This window comes from Nicotiana sylvestris, chromosome 7 (assembly GCF_000393655.2).
Source record: "Nicotiana sylvestris chromosome 7, ASM39365v2, whole genome shotgun sequence".
In the NCBI taxonomy this organism is placed as follows: domain Eukaryota; kingdom Viridiplantae; phylum Streptophyta; class Magnoliopsida; order Solanales; family Solanaceae; genus Nicotiana; species Nicotiana sylvestris.
Genome location: NC_091063.1, coordinates 116,741,069 through 116,766,506, shown reverse-complemented (window position 1 = coordinate 116,766,506; position 25,438 = coordinate 116,741,069). Strand labels below are relative to the sequence as shown.

The following is a 25,438-nucleotide window of genomic DNA, read 5'->3' as shown; positions in this document are numbered from 1 at the left end:
TAGTGAGCAAACCAACCGTATACATAATGAATGGGAAAGGAGATTTTGATATGCTCGAGCTGCGAGGACTTGGAGATCTTGTTCAAACTATAGTAGATGCTCGCTAGAACTGGGATTGCAAGGCTGAATTTCCATCCATATGCCATCATAGTTTTAAAGGTCTCGGGTAGAATAAAATCACCATCTTGAGAGGGAAATACAAATTCACACAACCAACAAGATAAGAATGCCGCCAGATACGTGTCTTCTCTCTTTCCATATTGAACCCTAAGGTTAGCAAACATCGTGTCATCCATGCTAGACCATGCAACTACTTCTGGTATAGCTCCAGTGGGATTGCGCGTTGACTTCAAATGGGTAGATTTTTTCTTCCTCCTTGCTGGAGCAGGTTTATATCTCAAGTCTCTCTTTCACCAAAATTCAATCCACTTGCTAAATGAGACTTTTGGATCATGATTCTCCCTTTCTTGAAGATGGTTAAAGGCAATAAACAGGTATCCACAAGCTCGAGGAGTAAATCTTTCATTCTTCTCATTAACACCTGTGAGTTCGATACTTTCAGGCACAACTTCTTCGTAGGGAGAACCTCCAATAGATAAATCGCCAATGGTATGTAAATCCCAAAGAGATATTGATAGTTCTCCGGCTGATGTAAGTAAGGTATTTGTTGTGGGACACCAAGCTTCAAGAAACGCCCGCAAGATGTTTGAATTTCGATCATATGTAAATTAAGAAGCATAGACGACATCATAAATTCTTGCTGTCTCCAAAGCCCGTTGACTTCTGCCAAGTATGTCCTCAGCCCATTCCTAATATCCCAGGATATGATGATATTCACCGTCAATTCTCAAAGTATCTCCCCAACGTATCTCCCTTTGAATCATACGTCGTCCCAGACAAGGAAGGGTACTCGCGATATTAAGTTTTCGTTGGTAAGGAGTCTGAAGGGACCACATTTTTGTTGGCTTTTGGTTGTGCTCTGAAGTCCAATCTACCATATGGAGGGAATTCCGTAGAGGTGGCCACAAATTTGCATATCGACCAACTAGTGGAGGATAAGTCAACAGCTTGGTTATAGCCCCTCCATTCTTAGCGTCGAATATGAGATACTTGCACTTGGAGGATGGAGATGTGTAGTCTCTGAACTGAACCATCTTTTCAAAACTGCATAAGAAAAAAAAAAGGGAGATTAGTAAATATTAAGCCAACGACAATTAACAAAAGGAGAAGATTCTAGTCCTTTGTGCTTTAGGCAAATTTCTATATGCGATAAGAATTCTTCCTTCTATATGTTGTCATGGGTTTAATCTTCTATATGTTGATTTGGATTTATCCGTCTATATGGTGATATAGATTTGTCCATCTATATGGCGAAACAAGTTTGTTCGTCTATATGTTTATGTGGATTTGTCCGTCTAAATGTTGATTTGAATTTATCCGTCTATATGGTGATATGGATTTGTCCGTCTATATAGTAATACGGTTTGTCCGTCTATATGTTGATATGAATTTGTCTGTCTATATGGTGATCTGGATTTATTCGTCTACATGGTGATATGGATTTATCCGTCTGTATAGTGATATGGATTTAGCCGTCTATATGTTGAGGTGGATTTATCCGTCTATATGATGATGTGGATTTATCGCCTATATATTGAGATGTATTTGTCCTTCTATATGTTACCTTCTATATGTTGTTGTAGATTTGATCATTTATATACCATCAAGAATTTATCTTTCTTGCTTGACCTAAAAAAAAAATGAAAGGAAGGCATAGGAAAAAAACTTTACCTGTCAGAGACGAATTCGAGCAGGTTTGCAAGTTACAAATTGATGCTTATTGCTTAATAAACGGATAAGCATAGGTTTATATAGATGATAAAAAACCGTTGTTGAGAGCTAAATATCGATGTGGGATGCTGCTATAATCGTCTTCTAAAAAGGATAGGACTCTATCGAGAAGGAAAACTTGTGAAAGTATCGTTCATAGTTCTAGTAGAATAAGGAAACGATTTTTGTTGATTGGCGTGGAGGAAATCAATTCCTTCTCTGACTTAAAGTCTTTTGACAATTGAATTACATGAAAGGCATCATTAATTTCACCAACTATTTGAAGTCCTTTGTATTTTCAAAGGTTATATATGTGATAAGGTTTATAACGTGTCTCCAAAATGGAGGACAACCAAGGAAAAAGACATAATATGATACATTGAAGCAAATTAACCAAGTATGTCAAAAGATCTTAACTAGTCATGATGATAATTGACTGCTATCCAATTTCCACGTGCTATTCAAATTTAGTTGAAGTTTGAAATGGAATTAGGAAAATGGATTTCTCGGAAAATGTCATACAGAAGGGGCGGACGCTAGAAGTATTATTGATTTTTGGTACCAATCTATTCGGCATTATAAGAATCAAAATTCAGTCACAAGAGTGTACACAGAAAGTCTCAAGGAAATATCCGAGGTGTGCTCAAGTCGTTTTATTTTACTTATACTTCAAGCCTCGTCTTTGAAACTCAACAAATTTATACTTCGACAGGTCTTGAAGTAGGGGCATTTGTAGGCATACAAAATTTATTAAATTTAAATTCAATAAAATAATTTAGACTATATTTTAAATTCAAGATATATTAGTTTAAATAAATATTATGGGCTAATATAATTGAATTAATTATATAAGTCCAATATATATGGGTTAAATAAAGGGAATTTTTCATAAAGCACCATCTTTTTGGTCTAATTAGCCATTTATAGATACCCTTTGCTATATTACGTGTTATAGATACCTTTTATATTTTTATACAATGTATTTCATGTATTTAAGTTGTTGTATTCATTAATACAACCAAAAATATAGGCGTAAAATCTGGAATTCCAGCTAAGTTTGACATGTATTTAGCTGTATTCAAGCGACATTAACATTAAATACAGTAACGTATTTGCGTTAAAAACGGAAGGAAATAAAATCACATGATATTCTCCTAATTTAACTCAATGAACTAAAACGATCCCTCATTAATCTGTATTTGAAAGATACATAATAAAGATTATAGCTGAATAAAGAGAAATGCATATGAATAATACAGTTGAATACAACAAAATACACCTTAATTCATCTGAATAAAACACTTGAATACAACAAAAATACAACTGAATACAGCTGAATAAACTCTTGAATGCAACAAAATACAACTAACTTCTGCTGAATAAAATAGTTGAATATAACTAACTACAACTGAATACAGTTGTATAAAACACTTGAATACAACTAACTACTGCTGAATAAAATAGTTAAATACAACTGATTAAACCTGAATACAAGTGAATACAGCTGAAGAATACATTCGAATACAACTGAATACAAATAGGCGATTTGGGCGATCTAGAGAGAGAAACAGGCCTATGGCTTCGCCGGCCGGCGGCCATCCATTAATTCCGGCTGGTCAGCCCCGTAACACATCTACAAAAACCCTTTGTTGGGTTTAGGTTTTCAAGGGACATCTACAAAAACCCTTTGTTGGGTTTAGGTTTTCAAGGGACATCTACAAAAACCCTTTGTTGGGTTTAGGTTTTCAAGGGATGCATAAAGCATTGGAAGGCTTTCTCAAAATGGAACCCGTCGGACAGTGGCCTATCCTCTTTTCCCTTTCTGCTTCTGCAGCTATGGCGTCTACAGTAAGTCGTAGATTTACAAACAAACTTCTTAAAAATCCTTCTTTTTTTCTTCTCCACTTTCATTCCTCAGCCTTGTTATGACTTATTTAAGGTTTTCTGATGATAACGTTGGTGACACGGAGCAGAAAATTGAGAATTTGGGTGGGAGAAGAGTTAAGAAACTAGCGTTTGTGGGAGAAGAGAGTCTGGTTGTATGCAAACAGAGAGAGATTGTATTGGGGTTTGCAGATACGCAATAATTATGTGAGAGAAAATACAAAAAGGGAGAGAGAAAAATAATATTTAGCATATATGGTGCCTTAATTGTAGGATGTAACTATATTTAGATTTTTTGCTATAAAGGATAAAAGGTATTTATAGGATGTAATATTTTAAAATGGTATTTATTTAAAATAAATAGGGTACTAAGGTTTTCTATAGGGTGTAAAAATTCCTTAAATAAATAAGTCCAAATCTATTGGGCTAGCCCATTTAATTAGGCTACAAGTGATGAGCCCATTTTATTAGGCCAAATATGCCATCTTCGTAGAGGCCCAATTTGGTGTCACGTGTCAAATGACGTGGCACACCAAGTCAAACGGGAAAAGCTAATAGGATCATGCCACGTGTCAAAATGACAAGGCATGCTAAGTCACATAAAAAGGCCAATGAAATCGCGCCACATGTGCAAGTGACATGTTCTGGCTAATCAAATGCGACCTTGTCATGCCTCAATCTGATTGGTCGGAAAGAGCTTGTTCTCATCATAACTCTTCCCTTCCACAACTATAAATAGGGGTCTTCATAACTCAGAAAAGATACCAGACGTTATAACAAGAAGCAAGAGACAGCTCGTGGATCAAACGCCGCAAATTTCTCTTCAAGTTTCAGGCTTCAAGCAACCAAGTTCAAGTTCAAGAACGAAGAACAAATGAAGTTCAAGTTCAAGAACGAAGAACAATTCAAGTATTCAAGATCAAGAACGAAGTCAAATCAAATACAAGGCCTTCAAGATCAAGGCTACTTGTTCGTGATAAATTCGTGGCAACAATCAAAGTGTTCACGACGGATAAATCAAATTCAAATTCAAGATCAAGCTCGAAGGCCCTTGAATTTATACTAGAAAAGTAGAATCAGAGGAATCATAGAGATTGTAACACTTAAATATTTGAAATAAAATACTATGATTGTTGCAATATTTTTCTGTCTTGATTTTATTTTCTGACGCAATTTTATTGTCTACAAGTACTTCTTCTTTGAAAAATTTATCAATAATTACTAAAAATAGTATGTCTTCTTTTAATAATACCATTCTTAAACATATTTATCAAAATTTTCCACAAGGATCCAAATATCCAGATCATAGGAGAAAATGCGGTGAAAAGCAAAGTGGATGAACTCTTTGATTCTCAAATACTGGTGAATCAGTGTATTAATGGTCAAAGACATGACCAGAAAGTACATGTCATATATAAATGACGCATCAAAGCAATGGAAGAAAGTGATAAAACCAGGTTCTACTTTCTTTACTTTTCTTTAATTATCAATCATCTCTTATTTATAAAATTTAATATCTGACTGTTCGGATAGTGGTCATGATCTCATAATTATTTTGTATCTTTCATATATGTTATGGTTAGGGATAATAAAGGTTTTTTTTTTTGGTAACGAAGATATTTATTCCGCTCTATTTTAAGAGTTATTACAAATTGGAACCTTTTTAGGATCAAAGTTCCTAGCTTGTCCAGTTCAAAAGTAGAAACAACAAAAGGGTCCGGGGAGAAGTACAACATAAGATTTCCAAAAAAGTTCGATTTGCTTCCATGTTTTGCCATAGCGTCAGCCACTCCATTCACTTCTCTGAAGACTTGAGTGACTTGAGGCTCGCCTGCTCTAGTAAGCATCCATCTGCAATCAATAATCAAATTTTGATACAGACCATTGTCATTAGTAAGCATGTTAACTAAGATATTGCAATATGTTTCAACCACTAGTCGCCTAATGTTTTGTTGTATTGCTATTTTTAGACCCTGTATAAGTGCAAGGCCTTCCATGTATATGTTTGTAGCGTGGGGGATGGACATGTTAAAGCCTATAATCCAGTTTCTTTCCCAGTCTCTGATAACCCCTCCATTGCCACCCCTCCCAGGGTTGTCTAAGCTAGATCCATCTATGTTTAATTTATAAATTCTCCGATCAGGTGGCTTCCATTTTATGTAGATGGTCATCCTGGGGTTAGGACTGTGGAAAGACTCTGTTAACAACTTAAATTCCGTTGCACTCTTAACGATGTTTTTTAAGGATAGGGGAGATTTTTTGTTGTTAAAGATGAAATTGTTTCTGTGAATCCAGATGTGCCAAAAGGTAAAGGGAAGGATATCTGCCTTAGATAAGAATCTATTGAAAGAGGATTTATTGTGGCAAAGGGGTTTTAACCAGTTATGCATAGTAAGATCATTGCGAGGTTGATCCGGGTATTTGTAAGAAATTTCCAATTGGTCCTAAATAGGTTTTGAGTGCCCGCAATTAAAGAACATATGTTCCATGTTTTCTTCTTCGTTTTGGCAAATATTGCAAATGCTAGAGGTAATGATTTTCCTATTATGTAACATTTTGGAGGTGGGTAACCTGTTGTGGACAACTGTCCAGAAGAATGACTTTATTTTGCTTAAGGTATCAAGCTTCCATAACTACGAAAAGTCAGTTCAGTTTCCTTCTTCTTTAGACTGGGCTTTGATAATGTTGTAGGCAGCCTTCATCGAGAAGGAACCATTAGGTCCCTCTTCCCAAGCAAATTTATCTATTGCCGGCACACTTTGTTTAATAAAGTGCTAAAAAATTTCCTACGGATGGTTTCATGTAGTTCGAAAGAGAGGGTATTGATATTGAAAGATCTCTCCACTAGAATAGAACTAAGGGATAGATTTAATTCGTTGAGGGGCAGAGGCCCCTGAATGAGGGAATGTAGGGGCCCCGAGTCTATGATCCAGGCATCATGCCAGAGGTTGATGGATTCCTCATTCCCTACTTCCCAGTGTATGCCCTTTTCACAGATTTCTCCTCCAATATAGATATTTTTCCAGATGTGAGTTCCTCCTTTTTTCTCTAGATCCTTCCACCTGGAAGGATTCATATTGATGTTGTATCTGTTTTGAAGGACTTGAACCCAAAGAGATTGTTTTTCTCTTGCAAATCTCCATGCCAGAGTTGCATTGAATGATTGGTTCTTCCATTTGGCTTTATACAACCCCAGACCTCTTTCTTTTTTGTCCCTAGTTACTGTGTTCTAATTAATAAGGTGACATTTTCTCTTTTCAGATGTGCTCCCCCACAGGAAGTTTCTTTGCATTGTGTCGATAGTTTTTAGGGTAGATTTTGGGAGGCTATATATTTGCATGATATGGTTAGGGATTGCTACAAGAGTGGATTTTATTAGGGTAGTCCTACCTGCTATGGTCAGGAGATTTACTTTCCATCCTTGCAGTTTACTGTTAAGGCTATCAATGATAGGCTGGAAATCTTTTTTGGATGGGTTTGAGTTCAAGATTGGGAATCCTAGGTATTTCCCTATTTTATTCGAGGGTTTCATGGATAAATATTGGCTGATGTATTCCTTGTTTCTGGAGGAGGTATTTTTGGAGAACATAATTCTAGACTTATGAAAATTAATGGACTGTCCCGAATAGTTGTATAATTTATTAAGGGTATCTATTATTGAATTACTGATTTTCTGGTTGGCTTCTGCCATTAAGATTAAGTCATCTGCAAAGAACAGATGAGATAACTGTGGTCCTTTATTAGACAATTTGATGGGTGTCCATCTGTAGCAATCAATTTCATTATGTATCAGTCTAGATAGCATTTCCATGCAGATTATGAAAAGGTATGGGGATAGGGGATCCCCTTGTCTAATCCCCCTTGTTGGTCTAAAAAACTTCGTGCTAGACCCGTTTATCAGGATTGAAGTTTGAGTGGTCAAAATGTAGGACTTTATAATATCAATCATATCTTTGGGAAAATTTAAAGATATCAGAAAGAATCTTACGAAGGACCATTCTATTTTGTCGAAGGCTTTTTCCAGGTTTATTTTAATTAACATTTTCCCTTTCTTCCCTTTAGTTCTTTTGAAGTAGGACACTACTTCGTTCACAATGATGGCATTATCAGATGCTCTTCTCCCTTTTAGGAAGCTTGTTTGAGTGAGGTGTATGACTTTTGAGAGTAGACGTTTGATTCTATTAACCAAAATTTTTGTAATAATTTTGTAAGCAGTGTTGCAGAGGCTTATAGGTCTAAATTATTTTATTGTTTCCGGACTCTTACATTTTGGAATTAAACAGATATAAGTTTTGTTCATTTCCTCTGTCATTTATTTATTTCGAAAAGTCTCTTTACAAAAATTAATTAAGGCGTTTTTTGTTTCATTCTAGAACTTTTGGTAGAAGAAAGGGTGAAGGTCGTCCGGTCCTGACACTTTATAAGGTTTAAAAGAGAAGACTGCCTGTTTAATTTCCTATGAGTCAGGTTCTATGCTCAGTGCAAGGTGGTCCCTAATACTGAGAGTAGTATAGTGAGACATAGGCGTTTGGTTAGTTATGGAGGAAATATGACTAGTTGTAAAGAGATTTTGGAAAAATTCAGTAATTAACGGGATAATCTCCTTTTGGTCATAGAACCAGTTGCCCCCCTCATCTCTAAGGCTAAGGAATCTATTTTTTCTTCTACGTTGCATTGTGGTAATGTGGAAGAACTTTGTGCTTGCGTCCCCTTCATTTAGCCATTGTACTCTTGACTTAAGCTTCCAGAATTCCTCTTCTAGTTTTAAAAGACCATTAAGGTCTTCTGTTAAAGTTGATTCCAGGTCTCTTAGAAATTGACTAGTAGAGTATTTAGGAGATTTCTGAATCTCGTTGAGCCTAGCCAGCGTAACATTTTTTTTTATGGAAGATATTCCCAAATGTAGTTATGTTCCAATTTTTTACTTCTTTTGTGAAGTTTTCAATAGTCGTTAGAATAGAGTCATTGACGTTCCAATTAGCTTCTACAAGAGGTTTAAAGGTGGGGTGTGATAGCCACATTGATTCTATTCTAAAGACTTTATTATCACGGGGCATACTTTTTCTTAAATCGAGTTTTCTAGGGCAATGATCCGAGTATAGTCTGGTTAAGTGTGTTACTTGGGCTTCAGGGTATATATTGATCCAGTTGGTGTTTGCCATATACCTATCTAATCTTTCCATTATTATTGACTTTGATTTCTTTCTTTTATTGGACCAGGTGTACTTTGGACCTTTAAACCCTAGGTCTAGGAGTTCACAGTTGTCAATACAGTTTATGAAGTTGAAAACCCTATTATGTTGACAGGTAATCCTCCAAATTTTTCATTTGCCCCTGTCACTTCATTAAAGTCTCCCGTGATTAACCAGGGGCCTATAAAAGAGTTTGCTACTCTTTTTAGGTTGTTCCATAGGATACTTTTTTCCTCTAATAAACAACTAGCATAAATAACTGATAAAAGCCATTGGTGTGGAGAATCATTGTGCTTGCTACTTGATCTACTGTCACCTCTGCTTCATTCCACATCATAATCATTCCACCTGAGTTGCCATGAGCTGCAACTTGAGTCATTTTTGTGAACTCAAAGTCCACCATTAGAGCTTGGTGTTCCACTAATTTTGTTTCTAGGGCCACCAAAAAGGGTCTGTTATAGAAAACCTAGAAGAAGAACCCTAGTTCTTCTCTTAGACAACAAAGTTCCATTCCATCAACTACAGGGATAATAAAGGTTATTATTATACTAAGTATATCTTTTACCAAATGAAACTGATTCGTTAGTATATAATTTTGTATCACACATGAAAATATGTGAACGATTATATTCAAGTATATATATATACTTGAAAACTGTTACGACAATTTGAGATAACAATGCTTTAATTTGAGCATAACATATTAATGCTTTGGGCATTATAATAGTCCATAATATAATTTAGAGTTGCCCGTGAATATGGTACTTAAGATATTTAAAACACGAGGATATTAGGCTAATGATTAAAAATTAATATTGAAATTAGTGGCTAATATTATTTTGAAGAAGCAGAAGTATAACAAGATTAATAAAAATCTAAAGCAGAATATATATATATATATATATATATATATTATCTAGAGCTAGAACATGATATAGTGCTAAAAGTGAGAGGCCGCTTTTAATGAATTTAATGGCGAATTATAAAGTACTGGCTAAAACATGATAGTGCACGCTATATTGATTGGCGCCTCCATTACAAGAGAAGAATTTACGTACGATATGAATACAACAACAACAACAATAACAACAACCCAGTGTAATCCCACAAGTGGGGTCTGGGGAGGGTAATATGTGAATACTAAATTCCAAAATTTCAAGGCTTGATTAGCTACTTTTAGTTATGCATTATAAAAATATGCAATATTGTTCTTCCTTTAGTTTGACCCGCGGCATTAACTATTATTTATATTATTATAAAAGCACGGATATTCTACGCTAAATGTTGAATGACAAAAATAACCTTAAAATATTAGCCGCCTATTATGCTCTTCCATAATTAAATTATATCTTAAACGTTGCCTAGAAAAGTAAAAGCAATTCAAATATTGTAGAGTCCAAGTCAAGATATCTTTCTTAGACAGTGGCGGATCCAGGATCTTGTAGTGGTGGGTGCTCCGCCTCTTTATCTACAGTTGTTACGATCAGAGGCGGATGTAGTGTTCTATCGACAGGTAGGTTCAATTGAACCCTTAACTTTTTACGTAGAGTAAAAATTTATATGTAAACATTCAATAAAATTGCAAAAATAGTGGATATGAACCCATAACTTTAAAAATATATATAATGGGTTCAGTGCTCAAAACCTTAACAGTTAAACCCATAGAGTTTAAATCCTGGATCCGCCTCTGGTTACGGTCACAACATATAAGTGCACAACTACGTCTTATCCCACGATGGTAAAAATATTTAACAAATATACTAAAATTAATATTATAGTTAAAAGATTTAATTTATTCACGGTTATCCCTTGTGATTTTTATTTTTTAAATACACAATAAGCAAACAAATATCATTTTTTGCTTATTTTATGTTTATTTTCAGAATTAACCTTCAGTGCAAAACTATTAGCTTTAGATTGAACATAAATTGAATATTTTTAATTAATTACAACAAAGTTTAAACCATATTACCAATTTCCTTCTACAATCGTAAAAGATGAAGTTTCGTCAGCTTAAGTTTGATGGGGTTTGGGGGAAAGAAATTTAAAAAAGCAAAAGCACTTAAAAAGAAAAGAAAAATATGAAAAAGACCATTCATTTTTGGAGCCGAATGGGCCACGATATTGGGGAAGAACATAGAAAGAGAAAGAAGAAAAATTAAAATGAAGCAAATAAAATTAAAAGAGGAATACAAGTACCGAAGAGATTATTAATATCAAAATGGAAAAAATATTTTGAGGGATTCGATTATGCGACTGTTCCATTTAGAGATCTCTCAAGTGCACTTTCTAACCAAAGCATCCACCTGCTTATTTTGTTCCTGGGTGCTTACTAAAATTATTTGTTAATTTAATACTAATTGTTTACATAAAACAGTGGTTCCGTACCAAAAGCATTGAGTGCTAGAGCACCCATATGGCTCCACGTGCATGCGCCCATATTCTTAGAGTCCAGTTCGTAAAGGAAAGTATTTGTCCATTCATTATTTGAATGGAAATTAAATTCTATATTCATTAGCTATAGTTCTGTGCTATAAATATTAGACAATTGGGAAGTTGATTGTGGATTGGAACCAAAACAAGTCAAATATTAGATATATTTCAATTCTTCTGCAGAACCAAGTACAAAAATTACCACAAATAGCAATCTTTACACCTCAGTTATTAAAGTTAATTTATTACATGACATGATCATAAATTTTGAATATATCTTCTCCATAAGTTTTTGTTGCATTCTCGAAGTGATTTTAAATCTTTTAACATAACTCTCAAAATGTTCAGTTCCATTTTTACTTTGTAATTGTGTCAAAATTTTATTAGTGAGTTGGTTTCGATAATATATACTACTTTTTTAAACAGAATTATTGAACTTCATACATATTCAGTAATAAATGACGTCAAGTACTTATCGTAATAAAAAGTTTATTATTTCGATATGCATTTTATAATGTTTGACATAAAATATTTCATTGCCAAAACTTTTGTACAATATGATTTCTCCGTATGTTAAAACAAATGTGTTTTGGATGTGCGGTCAAGAAATTTAAAAAATTTAGACATAAAAATATATAATAGTTAAAACAAAGTAACTTCCAACGCAAAAAGAAAACATTAGGGCCACGAAGGCATGAAGTAGAGTTCAACACGCTTAACACATTAGACTTTCATAAAGCTCTAAGGTTTAACTAAAGTAAATTATCGCTTTACAAATAATAGTGAATAATATTGTATTTTACAGCTTTAATCACATAACATTGTGATTCTAAAATATTTTAATATATTAAGCCAAAAACGTTATTGATAACTTGATTTGAATTATATATTATATTACTTTTATTTTAAAAAATTGATTATTAAACTTCCTACTGTGTACATATTCAATAGTATAAGTAATTGAAAGTTTATTATTTTTAATACGTATTTTTCGTGCAACGCACGGGACTAGTTAAACAGTAAGTAGGCAACTGTTATACATGTAATAATATTTTTATAATTTAATTATGATAAAGGTACTTTAAAAAGGTGTCTTTTTCAAGTGCTGCAATGATTTCATTTGAACCAATCTTTTGAATTTTCCTTCAACAGTTAAGCGTTTTTAAAATCAAAAGATACATCTGTATAAAGGCGTTTTCCTCTACTAAGCAACACTGAGAGAGTCATTCATCAGAACAACTATTCTGCTAATATCTTCTTCTTCTCCTTCTTCATTCTTAAAAATAGTGGACGTTCCTTTTTCCTTCAATCTTCTATTTTAACTTCCAGACTTCTTGAGTTTTTGTGCTAGAAAAAATTTATAGTACAACTTTGGTTTTTTGAAAAGACACTGTGTTTGAGGGTACAATTTTATTTAACTATTTGCACCATATGGGAAAATTACTACCGTAAAAATAGAATTCTAGAAACACTTAGCGTACATTCACTTTATATTGTTTTAATAAAAATATCTTGAATCATTTTACTGTGATGACCCAAAAGGTCATCTCGTATTTTAGAACTCAATTCGTATTTTAGAACCCAATTCGTATTTTGACTGGATTCGGACCTTTGGTTGAAAAGTTAAAAGTTTTGAAACTCACTTGAAAATTTATGCAATTTGGTGTTAAATTCGTAGTTCTAGGTGTTATTTTAGCGATTTGATCGTCCGAGCAAGTTCATATGATGTGTTAAGACTTGTGGCATGTTTGGTTTGGAGCCCCGAGACTCGGGTGAGTTTCGGATAGGCTACGGGGTGTCTAGCCTTAGAGGAAGACATGGTGTTGAATAGTTGCATAAAATTGCAGGTCTCAGATCTTAGGAGTGTGGCCGCTTAGTAAAATTTGCGGACCGCGGTAGGAGAATGCGGCCGCGGTGGAGGTTTCGCGAACGCAGTAGGGTAAGGCCAAGGTTTCGCGCCCGCGCCCATAATTTCGCGAACCGCAATGAAGGTTCGCGGTCGCACCCGAAATTTAGCGGACCGTGTAGTGAGGATCCAGGGGTGCTATATAAACGGGACTTTTCATCCATTTTTTTCACTTTTTCAAAACCCTAAAATATAAGAGGCGATGTTTCAAATACTTTTTCTTCCCTGGATCATAAGTAAGTGATTCTTAACTCATTTCTTTCACTCTTTTACTTCTTTTTACAAGATTTCATCTTAGAATCTAGGGTTTTCATGGTGGAATTGGAGACTTTTGGGTAGAACTTAGGAATTTCGAAATTTGAAAATTTAGACCTCAAATTGAGGTCGGATTCCAAAACCAATTATATATCCGGGCTCGGGGCAAATGGGTAATCGAGTTTTAGTCCAAATTTTGAGTTTGGACCAAGCGGGCCTGGGTGTTGACTTTTGTTGACTTTTTTAAAAAATGACATAAATTGAATTCCTTGCTATCGTGGGTAGTTCCTAAGGCTTAAATTGAATCGTTTGGTTGGTAATTTGCTAGATTCTATTGGTCTGGAGACTTGTGTGAAAGGAAAAGCTCTGATTGAGCTTTGAGATCGGCTGTGGAATCGAGGTAAGCGTTGTGGCTAACCTTAGCTTGAAGGATTAGGTATTATTGCCATATTTACTACATGTTTAGTCGTGGAGTACGACGTATAGGTGAGGTGACAAGTATCTATACGTTGTTGTCAGGTCATAGCATGCGAGTGAGCCTTATACTTGTGACTGTTGTGTTTCTTTATACGTATTGTTCATGCTTAAACTTGTTATCCTTCATGTTAAACAAGTTTTATTATGTTTTCCTGGTATTGGATATTTGTTGAGTATTGACTCAAGTTGAGATTTATATTGTGAAGTTAAATGTTGAAACAAGGTTGTTTATTGATGATTCCCTTGTTGGGTTGTTATTGTTTTCTGTTGTTTGGATGAGGAAGAGTGTAAAGCACGAAGGGTGATACCGTGCAATGTTTTGTGAGTGAGTGATAAAGCACGAAGGGTGATGCTGTGCCATATTCTGTGAGTGTTAATGCACGAAAGGTGATGCCGTGCCATATTCCGATATTGATAATGCACGAAGGGTGATGTCGTGCCATATTATGAGAGAGTTAATGCACGAAGGGTAATGTCGTGTCGTTTCTACTGTTTTCTTATGGTGAGAATGAGAGTAAAAGCACGAAGGGTGATGCCGTGTACATGTTTTGCTATGTTATTACTTCCATTGGTGCAAAGTATAATAATTGTTGTGTTTCCTGTTGTACTACCTTCAGGATTTGATATTTCCCCTCAGCATGTTTCCCCTTCCCGTTAATATCCGCTAAATTTCTATTTATTGTTATTTCTCGTATATGATTTAACTGCACAGGTTCATGTTATTGTCATGTCCTAGCCTTATCACTACTTCGCCGATATCAGGCTCGACACTTACCAGTCCATGGGGTCGGTTGTACTGATACTGCACTCTGCACTTTCTGTACAGATCTCGGTACTGGACTGCACTAATCAGAGTAGGGTTGCTGCCTTCAATTCATCAGGAGACCCAAGGTAGATCTGCCGGCGTTCGCAGACCCTGGAGTCCCCTCCCATCTATCTTAGATTTCCTGTTTTCTTTCACTTCGAGAACAAATATATTTTCTTTAAACCAATATTTGTAGTAACTCTTAGACGTTTGTGGATTGCGATATCAGATCTTTTGGGTAGTCATGTATTAGTGTTTTAAACTGTTATAAACTTCTGTATTTTATTTAAATCGTTATGTTTTACATTATTGTCATTTAGTGGATTTCTTAAAGAAGTAGCGTATTTAATTTTTACATGTTGGCTTGCCTAGCAATGTTTTGGTTAGGTGCCATCACGATCCCGACAATGGAAAATCCGGATCGTGATATATATATATATATATATATATATATATATATATATATATATATATATACAATTATCCTAACCTCAACAAATAAATCACTGTACGGAGATTCATATTGATAAATAACCTTGTACTTTATTCTTTTATGTATAATTGTTAACTCAAAATTTTGTCTTAATACTATTGATATTATTTTAAAAAATTATTACTACATGACTCGACATACACGTGCAACGCACGTGCTGAGAAACTAGTATTTATATAAATGTCATAAGCAAAAATACAAATAGAAAAAGAAAAAGAAAAGGGCAAAAAGAAATTCAGATGTATAACACTTACAGATATCGATATACTAAGTTACTAAATTATAGATGGTTGTTCGAAAATAAATTCTACAAAAACAAAATAGAAATAGAGGTAAAATGTTCAAGCCCTATAAAAAACTGTGTTTCTTTAAGGAATTTAATCTCCTCACAGTTACCCAAGGTTATTGAATTAAATCCTCCTAGGATAGAAAATAACAACTATTTTGCAATATAAGTAATGGAACAGAACTTCGTCGAACTCAACAAACGGCAACCAACCACATTAACACTTATGTTTTTTCTTTAAAAATTATGCAATATGCAGAAGAGAGAGGGGAGAGTATTTTCAGATTTTTTTGTTGAAAAATGAGGCAAAGCCTCTAATTTATAGCATAAATATTTTATATTTCTATTATGTTTGAAAATAAGGCAGTGTTTGTTAGCCAAAATATTTTAGCAAATTTTTGTTATATTTTTGTTTGGTCTCCAACGGACCATTGGGAAAATTACTGCCGCGAATTTCTTTTTAAAATAAAATTTATCAATCAATTAGATCATTTGACCAAAGCCAAGACGAGCGACAATGACGATAACACAAAGCTTGATCTCTTTTTAACTTTTTTAGAACTAGAAGAGGTGCTTCTATATATAAGCACCTAATCTTTCTTTCCATTTCCAATGAGGGACAAAGTTACTTTGTAAAACTAAGCAATTCAAATTTTTATTTCCCTCCATTTCGTTTTCCTCCGTATTCCCATTCGTACTTCTCTTAAAAACGCAACATGGATTATAGAAGAAAAAGAAAATTATGTGATGCATTCAGATACTTAAAATTTTAAGGAAAAAAGTATCACGAGGCAGATAATCCAATTGATCGCTATTTTTTTTTTTAATAAAGAATGATAATAACAATTGATTGTTGTTTAGGGTTTGCTTCATATATGTTTGGTTTCCCAAGTTCACGCAAGTATACATTGGCGTCAAGTAATAAAGTTACTCGAAAGTCGAATGTCGAACCTACAGAGACTTATAGTAATTGTTAACTGATCAAACTAAAATCAATTTACTGTCCGAGATAATCAAGAGTGTTGTTTTCTATTAATCTAGTATTGTGAAAATTAAACAAGTAACAACTAATTTATCAAGAATGCAAATGTGTATGATGAGCTTTTAATCAGAGGAGATGAAGATTCCAGGGTTGTGGTTGGTTTATCAATCCTTTAAGTTCAATAATCACACTCGTTAATCCAGATTATCTATGGTTGCTAATTGACCAGATCATTTATATGAATAGCATGTTCCCAAAATATTATTTGCCTATCCACAATATATCATTCCTATATTCCTATGGTATTGAGTCTTTCATGAACAAATATAATACGGTATTCAACTAAGCAAGATTGTTAGGTATATTCCTATCCTAATCGCGAAATCATTCCCCGAGTCACGGGTTCAGAAACAAGTCTCTTTAATTCTACTCTAATCTAAATACGGCTTTTCCAAGAATAGCATAAATAGTAGGGTGAATTGGTAGCTACAACAAGTAACAAGTCAAAACTAGAATTAAAGAACAACTACAAGATGATAATCCGAATTAACGAAGATGTAGTTAGTAAACGTTAATAATCATGTCAACCACAACCTTAGAAACTACAGTGCTTAGGCACTCATATTCGTAGTAACAATTTTTCAAGTATTTTGCATAAACAAATTACAAAGAAAAGATGAAGGAAAGAAGAACTCGACGATTTTCTCCACCAAACGTTGTTCCACATGATGGTCTTGCCTCTAAATAATATTCAACCACTCAAAAATAGGTTTAGAACCCCTTTTATACATGTTGGGGGCATGTAGGGTTGAAATCCCCAAGTTCTAGTCTAATTAGGACAAATCCGCCCTTTGGCGTCTTGCGCCAACCTGGACAATAAACTTTTTTGGTCTTCTGTCAATGGCGTTTTGGTTGGTGCCTAGCGCCAATCTAGACAGTGAATATTTGTGTCTTTTGTCAATGGCGTTTTGGTTGGTGCCTAGTGTTGATACCCAATTTTTCCCTATATATTTGAAATATGCAAAATACTTTCAAAATAACATATAAAGGCATACATAAGCATGTCCAAGTGTTTTTATTTTTCCCGTAATTTTTAAAGGTATAAATTGATTTATTTCCTTTTTTCATCCATAAAATCCCAATAATTATGTCCAAAATTATTATTTTTTGATGGTTCATTTATTGGATATTTATACTTATGCCTAAATATGGCTAATGTAATTTTTACATATTTTTAAAATTTTATTGTATTTTTTTAAAGTTAACTGCATATGATTGCAATATTAGCCTTTTTAAGATTTAATTGTGTTTTATATTCATAAAATTAAGCCCTATATTTTTAAATTGTTATTTACATGTTGTGAATAATTTTAGCACTTTCAATTTATTTTCAGAAATTTATTTACTATTTTTTATAATTTAAAAGGGGGAAAATTAGCTATTTAAATAATAGCCCATTTGTATTTCAATTATAGCCTAAATTGAACCCCAATTTCCCAGCCCAATTCTGAACTCGACCCTATCCCAATTTTAACCCTACCCAAACCCGGATTCCCTACCTACCCTTTTAATCTAGGCCGTTGATCATTCAGATCAACGACCACCATTCACCTACCCCTTAACCTAATTCATTTATCACCACCCGCCGCCCTTGAATCCCTCTCATCTCAATTCTCTCTACATCCTCACATAAACCCTAGCCGCCGCCACCCAATTCCACCCTAATTCCTTTCAATCCCTGCCTAATCCATGGACTCTTATGGCCGTTTGAGATGTATACCAGCCTCCTACATCTTTCGGTGGCCCATTTGTGTGATTTCATGGACAGATCTCGAAGAGATCTGGTCCAGTCCTTGCTCAACCTCTATCTCTGGTCTTTCTCCGGCCATCCATGGCCTTTCAAGTCAGATCCTTGACTTTTCTGGATAGATCGGTAACTTTCAAAGTCTTTCTCACTTTTTTTGGGCTCTCTGAAACCCTAGCTTTAAGGTCTTTTAATTTTCTTTCAGATTTATCTTAGATATGTGCTTATCATGAACTTCTTAAATGTTTTCTCGAAGGTTCTTCGATTTTCTTTCAAAAATACTCTTCATATTTCAACGATTAGGGTTTTCTCTTAACCTCTTTTAAAAGATCTCTTTTCTGATTTTTTGGTGTTGTTTCATGATTTTTACTATGTTCAAACGACTTGGTTATGCTTTTCTTCTATTTGATTCATCGTGTTGAAAACCCTAGGTCTTTTTTGGTCTTATCCGAGTTCTGAAACTGTTTGTTTGAATGTATACTTGTTCGATTAAGTTCTTTGTTTCTAACTCTCTTTTCTTTGTTTGACTTATTTGATTCTGAGTTCTTATCATCTCTTAAACTCGACTATTGTTAAAACCCCAATTTCTTAAAAGGTTTTCCTCACTTGTGACTGTGAGATCTTTACTTGTTTCTGACTCTCTTTACCTGTTGGACTAGTTTCTTCACTTTGGCTCTACGTGTGAGCCCTGACTATTTGACTTGGTTGACTACTGAGCCCTAGCTTACTCTTGTTACTGCTGCATGTTTGTATGCATCCAGTTGTTTCTTTTGCCAATGCGTTTGGCCTTGCATGTCTGATATTTCTGTTCGTTCTATTTATATGCTGAAGTGCAGAGTCATGATTCTTTCTTGATTATTCTTGATTTCCTCAATATTACGATTGATTGCAAAGGGTTCTCTTATAAACCCTAATTTTTACTCATTTGTTTAAAATTGATTGATTCCCTTCCTTAATTACTGTGATGTTTTACCTTGCCGAATCCTTTCCCAAAATTAAGCATATTTTGTACTTAGACTCAATTATTTACTTCATACTTTTACTGCCCCCTTATATGGCAAGAATCAATCCGTCCCAAACTGATTTCTTTCCTTTATTTGACCCAATTAGTATCCATTTGAGGAGTAATTCCCTGATTAAAGGGAAGTACTTGTATTGATTGATTCTGATTGTGATTGTTCCCATGTCTGTATTAAAACCTTACTTTTTACCTTATTCTTTACTCGTTTTTAAAAACTATAAATACCCTACTATTTTTCTTTAAACACACGAATAATTTGTGTTCACAAACACACACTTACACTCAAAACTCTCTCTTTCTCAACTACTACTTATGCCATTGCTTTATTTAGCCGGCTGAAAGCTAAGGCTAGACTGTAGAATCCTTATTACTTTTCCTTTTTGCACTTTGCTTCTCTACTGGTATGTCCTAGTTAATTTTTCAAGCCTCTACAACAACATGCTTCTTTAATTGTTTCAGTTTCCCTCATTCTTGTCTACTTCTATTTGTGGTTCTGCAGTCAAGTTACATTACTAGCATGTTGTAATATGTCCCCTTTCCCCTTAGATTAATGCTTCCCCTATGTGTGTTTTGAAGCATAATCTGTCAGTCACTTGTTGTGTACTTGCTGTCTTATGAAGCTCAAACCATATCCCCTCTATATGTTTGTGTTTCTTTGGCTGGTTTGTGGCCATGCCAACATCAGCTATTGCTGGGCATGACCAAACTAGACCCCTACTGGGGTCATGTGCTTACAGACAAACGTATCCCCAAATCCCTTGACCCCCTTTGAATGACTACTGATTTTGTGTAATTTTGAGTTTTACTGCAACTGATTTCAATCACCTCTGTTACTAATTGCTTTCAAAATAAATGGACTATCAGTCCAACTTTTTAAATAAATCTCTTTCAACATGGGTTCTGCACTTCCATCATATTCTTAGAATTTATGTTTTGCCCCTCTTGTGTGAGCCTTGCCTTGGGACCCTTGAACTCCCTCTGAACTTGGACACATAAGGGTTGTCCCTTCCACACTACACTCATTCTGTTTGGTTATGCAAATTTGGATGTGAGCACTGCCCAGGATCCCTTGAGGTCCTTAGGGGACTTTGACACACCAAGGAATAAGAAAGGCTTTGAAATATTGGCATTGAAGTGGTTCATTACATAACTCAGAAAGGAAGTAAAGATCAACCTTCCTTTGGTTGTAATTTCTTATTTCTGCACTTCTTTTGTGATTCAATCATTTGCTCCGTAATAATTTGCCACAATATCGGGATGATTAGTAAAAAGGGGTGGGTAGTTGTATGTTATGAGTAAATTGGGTAGATAACATGCCTATAGGGTTTATTTTGATTCCAAACATGGCCTGTTAGAAATCATGCCTATAGGATCTGCTCTGGTTTAAAATAAGTTCTACATGTTTTACTTTTACACAATTAGAAAACATGTCTATAGGATCTAAATGACTTTAATAATAGAGATCATGCCTATAGGGTTAAAATTAGCTTTATAATTAGATATCATGCCTATAGGGTGTAAAGTAATTGAAGTTCAGTTTTCATTATTCAGATTTGTCTCCCTAGAAATCATGCCTATTAGTCCAAAGTCAGCTTTTAATACCGTTAGAAAGCATGCCCATACGATCACATGTTGTCCGTTTAAAATTAATCACTGCTCTACTGCATTCTTAATCAATATAGATATCATGCTCATAGGACATCACTATTACGCCTAGGCAAGGCTTAGGTACTACTTAAATAAAACCGGAATTGCCTTTGTTAATTACCAATTGCTACAACCAACAGGCATGCCTGATTCGGACTTCTTTTCTGAGTTATATAATGAATCTGGTTCTGACTCAAACTCCTTGCTTTAGGATTTTAAAATTCAGACCTTAATTGTGTTTGGGTCGTGCTATTCATATGCATTATTTGCGGAGGTATACATGAGCCTTATAATTGCTTACATGTTTTCCTCTAAATTAAGTCCTACGTGTTTTTTTGTATGTCGCCTTAGCCTTTTACCTTTAAACCTAAGAGTCAACCTAAAACCTCCCTCATGCAATAGAGGTCGAGACCAATCCGCGCTTTAGTACCTTAACAGGGTAGAGAGGGTAGATATGGATATGATGACCAGTGCGCTAATACCACGTGTACCCCCTCTTCTGAGGAGTGTCATACTGGGTATCGCATTAATGTGATCCATATTACAAACAAACATAGGACCCCCTTTATTTTTACAAGCATGTTTAGCGTATAACTCTTTCAAACCTTGCCCTTCAATAATTGTTTTCAAACGCTTGTGTATTTAACTTAAATCCCCTCCTACTTGAGCCTTATTTGATTACTTGCTAATTGCACAAATTCACAAAAACTATCTGGTCGGGAACCACACTAGTGGATCCTGAGGGGTGCCTAACACCTTCCCCTCGGGATTATTTCAAGCCCTTACCCAATCTCTGGTTATCAACACAGTTGTAAATGAACTCTATAGGTGTCCTAATGCACCTTAATTCATTAGGTGGCGACTCTTCAAAATACTCAATTCCCAAAAGAAAATGAGTCATTACATCCCATGAATGTCGAAACCTGGAAACTCCTCTCTGACTGGAAGGAAGGGGAAAAAAGGGGGCGCGACAACGTGGCGACTCTGCTGGGGATATTTAGGCTTTTACCACTTTAGATTGTTCTTGTGAATTTGTACCTTTCTTATGTGCAATTGCTTGTTTAAATTTCTTCAAGCATTTAATTTCTTTTTCAACTGCAAAACTGACACATCTTCTTTGTTTTCTTCCTTTATTACTGCTTTAAATGATGAAACTGATGTATTTATCGCTTTCTTAACGTGCAAATACGTGCCAACATGCTTTTAATTATTGCATAATCATGCTCAACATCATAGTCCACTCGTGCCAAACAAATACCATAGCAACACTTTTAATGAGTGGTTGCGCTCTTCCTATATCATTACCCCCTAAATTCGAAAAGACATATTTGCGGTAAAACTAGTCGATCAGCGGTGCAGTCGACAGTTCCGTGCCTTCCCCCTTGAGTTGTTCGCTCAAAGGTACCAGTCTAAAACCCCATAGAAACCTTACTTTGTTCAAATTGTGCATGCATCATGGTCAAACCTAGTCGGATCAGTTATGTTGTCCACGTAATGATCCTTTAAGATAGCCTTGTCCAAAGGTCCACTGGGTTTCCCTAAACCCAAACGGACATCATCACGTTCTGTGCATTTATTTGGAAAACTAAATGCTTCATGCTAATTGATGTTAATAAATAGTCGAGTCTGGTAGGGGTAGGGTTTAACCCTTTTGTTTTGTAGAAAATGAGGCACGAGGTCCACAGTTTCAGTATGATTAGCACATCCCCACTCTTGCTAGACTAGTGGAGTAGTCTTCCATCAAATGACCAAATCAATGAGTGAAAAGAGAGGGCGGCCAAAGCTAGCAAAAAGTTGGAATATCTGGAATACAGTCTGCTGGAATTTGAAGGAAAAGTGAGGAAAAGATTCACCGACTGCCAGAACGATGAGGGAAACAAAGGAGAACACCTGGCAAAGGCATTTTTACTGGTGAACCTACGCGAAATGGAGGATCTGATCAATGAGAACATTCAACTTGAGGAAGGTCCTTCTGGGACCAAATAGATAGGAATTTACTTTTTCGCTTTATGAATGTAATAAGGCCAATGGCCATTAGTGACTTTTATTTCTTCCTTATTTAGTGCCGTTTTGAGATTCACCTTTCTTTATCAATAAAATGAGTCATTTAGCATTCTAAGTTCTCCAAATCAATTTGTCGCTAGTCCTACCTCAGGCACAAAGAGGTTCCCAAATTAGGACACGATTTACATTCCCGCACTATGTGTTTGAATATTGCAATACTTTTTATAATCCTCACTGACTTGATTAACTTTTGTTTTTATTTTGTTTTCTTTCTTTTATTGTTCCCCTCTCCAAAGGTTAGTTCGTGCACTCTGTCATCATCATCTTATTCCACGAGATCCAGGGGCCCTCTACGCACTCCTCCTCTTAGTCCTGTCAAGAACAAGAACAAAGGCAAGATGAAAGATTTGAACAACGTCAGGAAGGAGAACCCAACTGAATGGGTAGAGGCCACTAATGGCCATGGTACTCAGGTTCCTAAGGAGAATATGTCACAACTGGAACAGAAGTTGCTGAAGTTCCAAGAAGAGCTCGATCAGGTTCGGAATCTGGCAATCCTGTCATTTTCCCTCAGCACCCCAGATATCAATTTCCCCAACACTCAAAACCCTACACCTCCTCAAAATATCCTAAAGCAGCAGAATCATCCCGCTCCTCACCATCACACTGTTCCACCAAAGACCCAATGCAACACCTGCCATATCCCAAACAACACTCCACTACTCATCCCAGAACCTCAAAACTCCACAAATGACCATTTCCACACCCACACCCCAGGACACCGTAACACTCCTATCTACATGGAGACCATGCTATACTCCACCCAACCTATATCAAGCCCATCTGAGTCTGATGAAAAGGATCTGTTTATCAGGAACCTGGCTGAGGAACTTAAGAAATTGACTAGCCGGATTCAGGGCGTTGAGGGAAGTAAAGGAATCGAGGGGCTAAACTATGAGAATCTTTGCATACAGCCTGATGTCGAACTACCCGAGGGGTACAAACCTCCTAAGTTCAAAATATTTGATGGTATGGGTGATCCAAGGGTTTATCTAAGGACATACTGTGACAAGTTGGTTGGAGTAGGGAAAGACGAGAGAATTCGCATGAAGTTGTTCATAAGGAGTTTGAAAGGAGATGTGTTATCTTGGTACATCGGCCAAGATCCCAAAAAGTGGTCAAGCTGGGTAGACATGGCGTCCGACTTTATGGACAGATTCAGGTTTAATACAGAGAATGCACTAGATATGTTCTATATACAGAATCTGAAGAAAAAGCCCACAGAGACGTTTCACGAGTATGCTACTCGCTGGAGTTTCGAAGCTGCTAAGGTCAAACTTGCCTTAGAAGAGGAGCAAATGAACAAGTTCTTTGTTCAGGCTCAAGACCCGCAATATTATGAATGACTGATGATAATTGAGAACCACAAATTCTCCGACATTATCAAATTGAGGGAAAGAATTAAAGAAGGTATCAAAAGCGGTATGGTTACAAACTTCGAGGCCTTGCAAGCTACAAATAAGGTCTTACAGTCTGGTGGTATGTCTAAGAAGAGGGATGTAGGGGCCGTGATGGTTGCACAAAGGACCAAATCTCCCCTCAAATACCAAACTTACCCAACATCCCTACTCATATATCAGCCAACCCCAAATTACCAAGCACCTTCACCCTCATACCAAGCTCCGCCACCAACTTATCAGTCACCTCCACCTCCTACATATCAACTTACCTCACTCAGATACTCCCAACCCGTTCATGTATACCAAACCTATAATGCTCAACTGTCCCATTATCAATCACCCCCTGCACGCCAAAACTTCCCTAGACCTTGACCTAATTTTGATCGCAGACCTCCAAAACAATATACAGCCATCACTGAACCCATTGACCAACTGTACGAGAGACTCAAAGCTGTTGGTTATGTCACCCCATCCCTGCTGCAACCCCTGAGAATCCTTCTCAGTGGGTTAACCCAAACAAATCCTGTGCGTACCACTCTGGCATGAAAGGGCACACCATCGATGAGTGTCGCTCCTTGAAGGACAAGATATAGTCCTTGATTGATAACAAGATTATCGTGGCGAAGGAACCCGCTCCAAATGTCCGCAACAACCCTTTGCCAGACCATAAGGGTGGAGGTATCCACATGATTGAAATAGAAGATGAATGGGATCCCGAGGGATCAATCGGGTTGATCGCAGAAGGTGATAACCCAAAGAAACCAACAATTACTCTCAATCCAATCATAGTCCAGATTCAACCATCTGAGGACGCTGAGGTGAATATCTCTGTACCACTTGAGTTTGAAGCAACATCCTCCGTAAAGATACCGGCACCAATTGAGGTTGAATTCATGTCCCTAGCAAATGCACCCGCACCATTTGAGGTTGCAGTTTTGCCACCCAAGGCACATGTTCCA

At 35.9% G+C, this 25,438-nt stretch overlaps 1 protein-coding gene across 1 annotated transcript; it reads left to right on the top strand.

Annotated features, from left to right (window-relative positions):
- The first annotated feature begins 294 nt into the window (after positions 1-294).
- On the top strand, positions 295-24,425 carry LOC138873663 (uncharacterized). The gene is made up of 4 exons (XM_070152139.1): positions 295-388; positions 3,572-3,678; positions 23,316-23,492; positions 23,994-24,425. Exons 1-4 carry the CDS (start codon positions 295-297, stop codon positions 24,423-24,425), a joined length of 810 nt encoding a protein of 269 aa, XP_070008240.1.
- Positions 24,426-25,438: the final 1,013 nt, after the last annotated feature.

Excerpts from the sequence above, each read along its gene's own strand:
- LOC138873663 (XM_070152139.1), top strand. The coding sequence starts at position 295 with ATGCTAGACCATGCAACTACTTCTGGTATAGCTCCAGTGGGATTGCGC. Across the intron at positions 389-3,571 it reads CTTCCTCCTTGCTGGAGCAG|GTTTTCAAGGGATGCATAAA; the intron begins GTTTATATCTCA and ends TGTTGGGTTTAG. Across the intron at positions 23,493-23,993 it reads CTAATGGCCATGGTACTCAG|CCTGATGTCGAACTACCCGA; the intron begins GTTCCTAAGGAG and ends CTTTGCATACAG.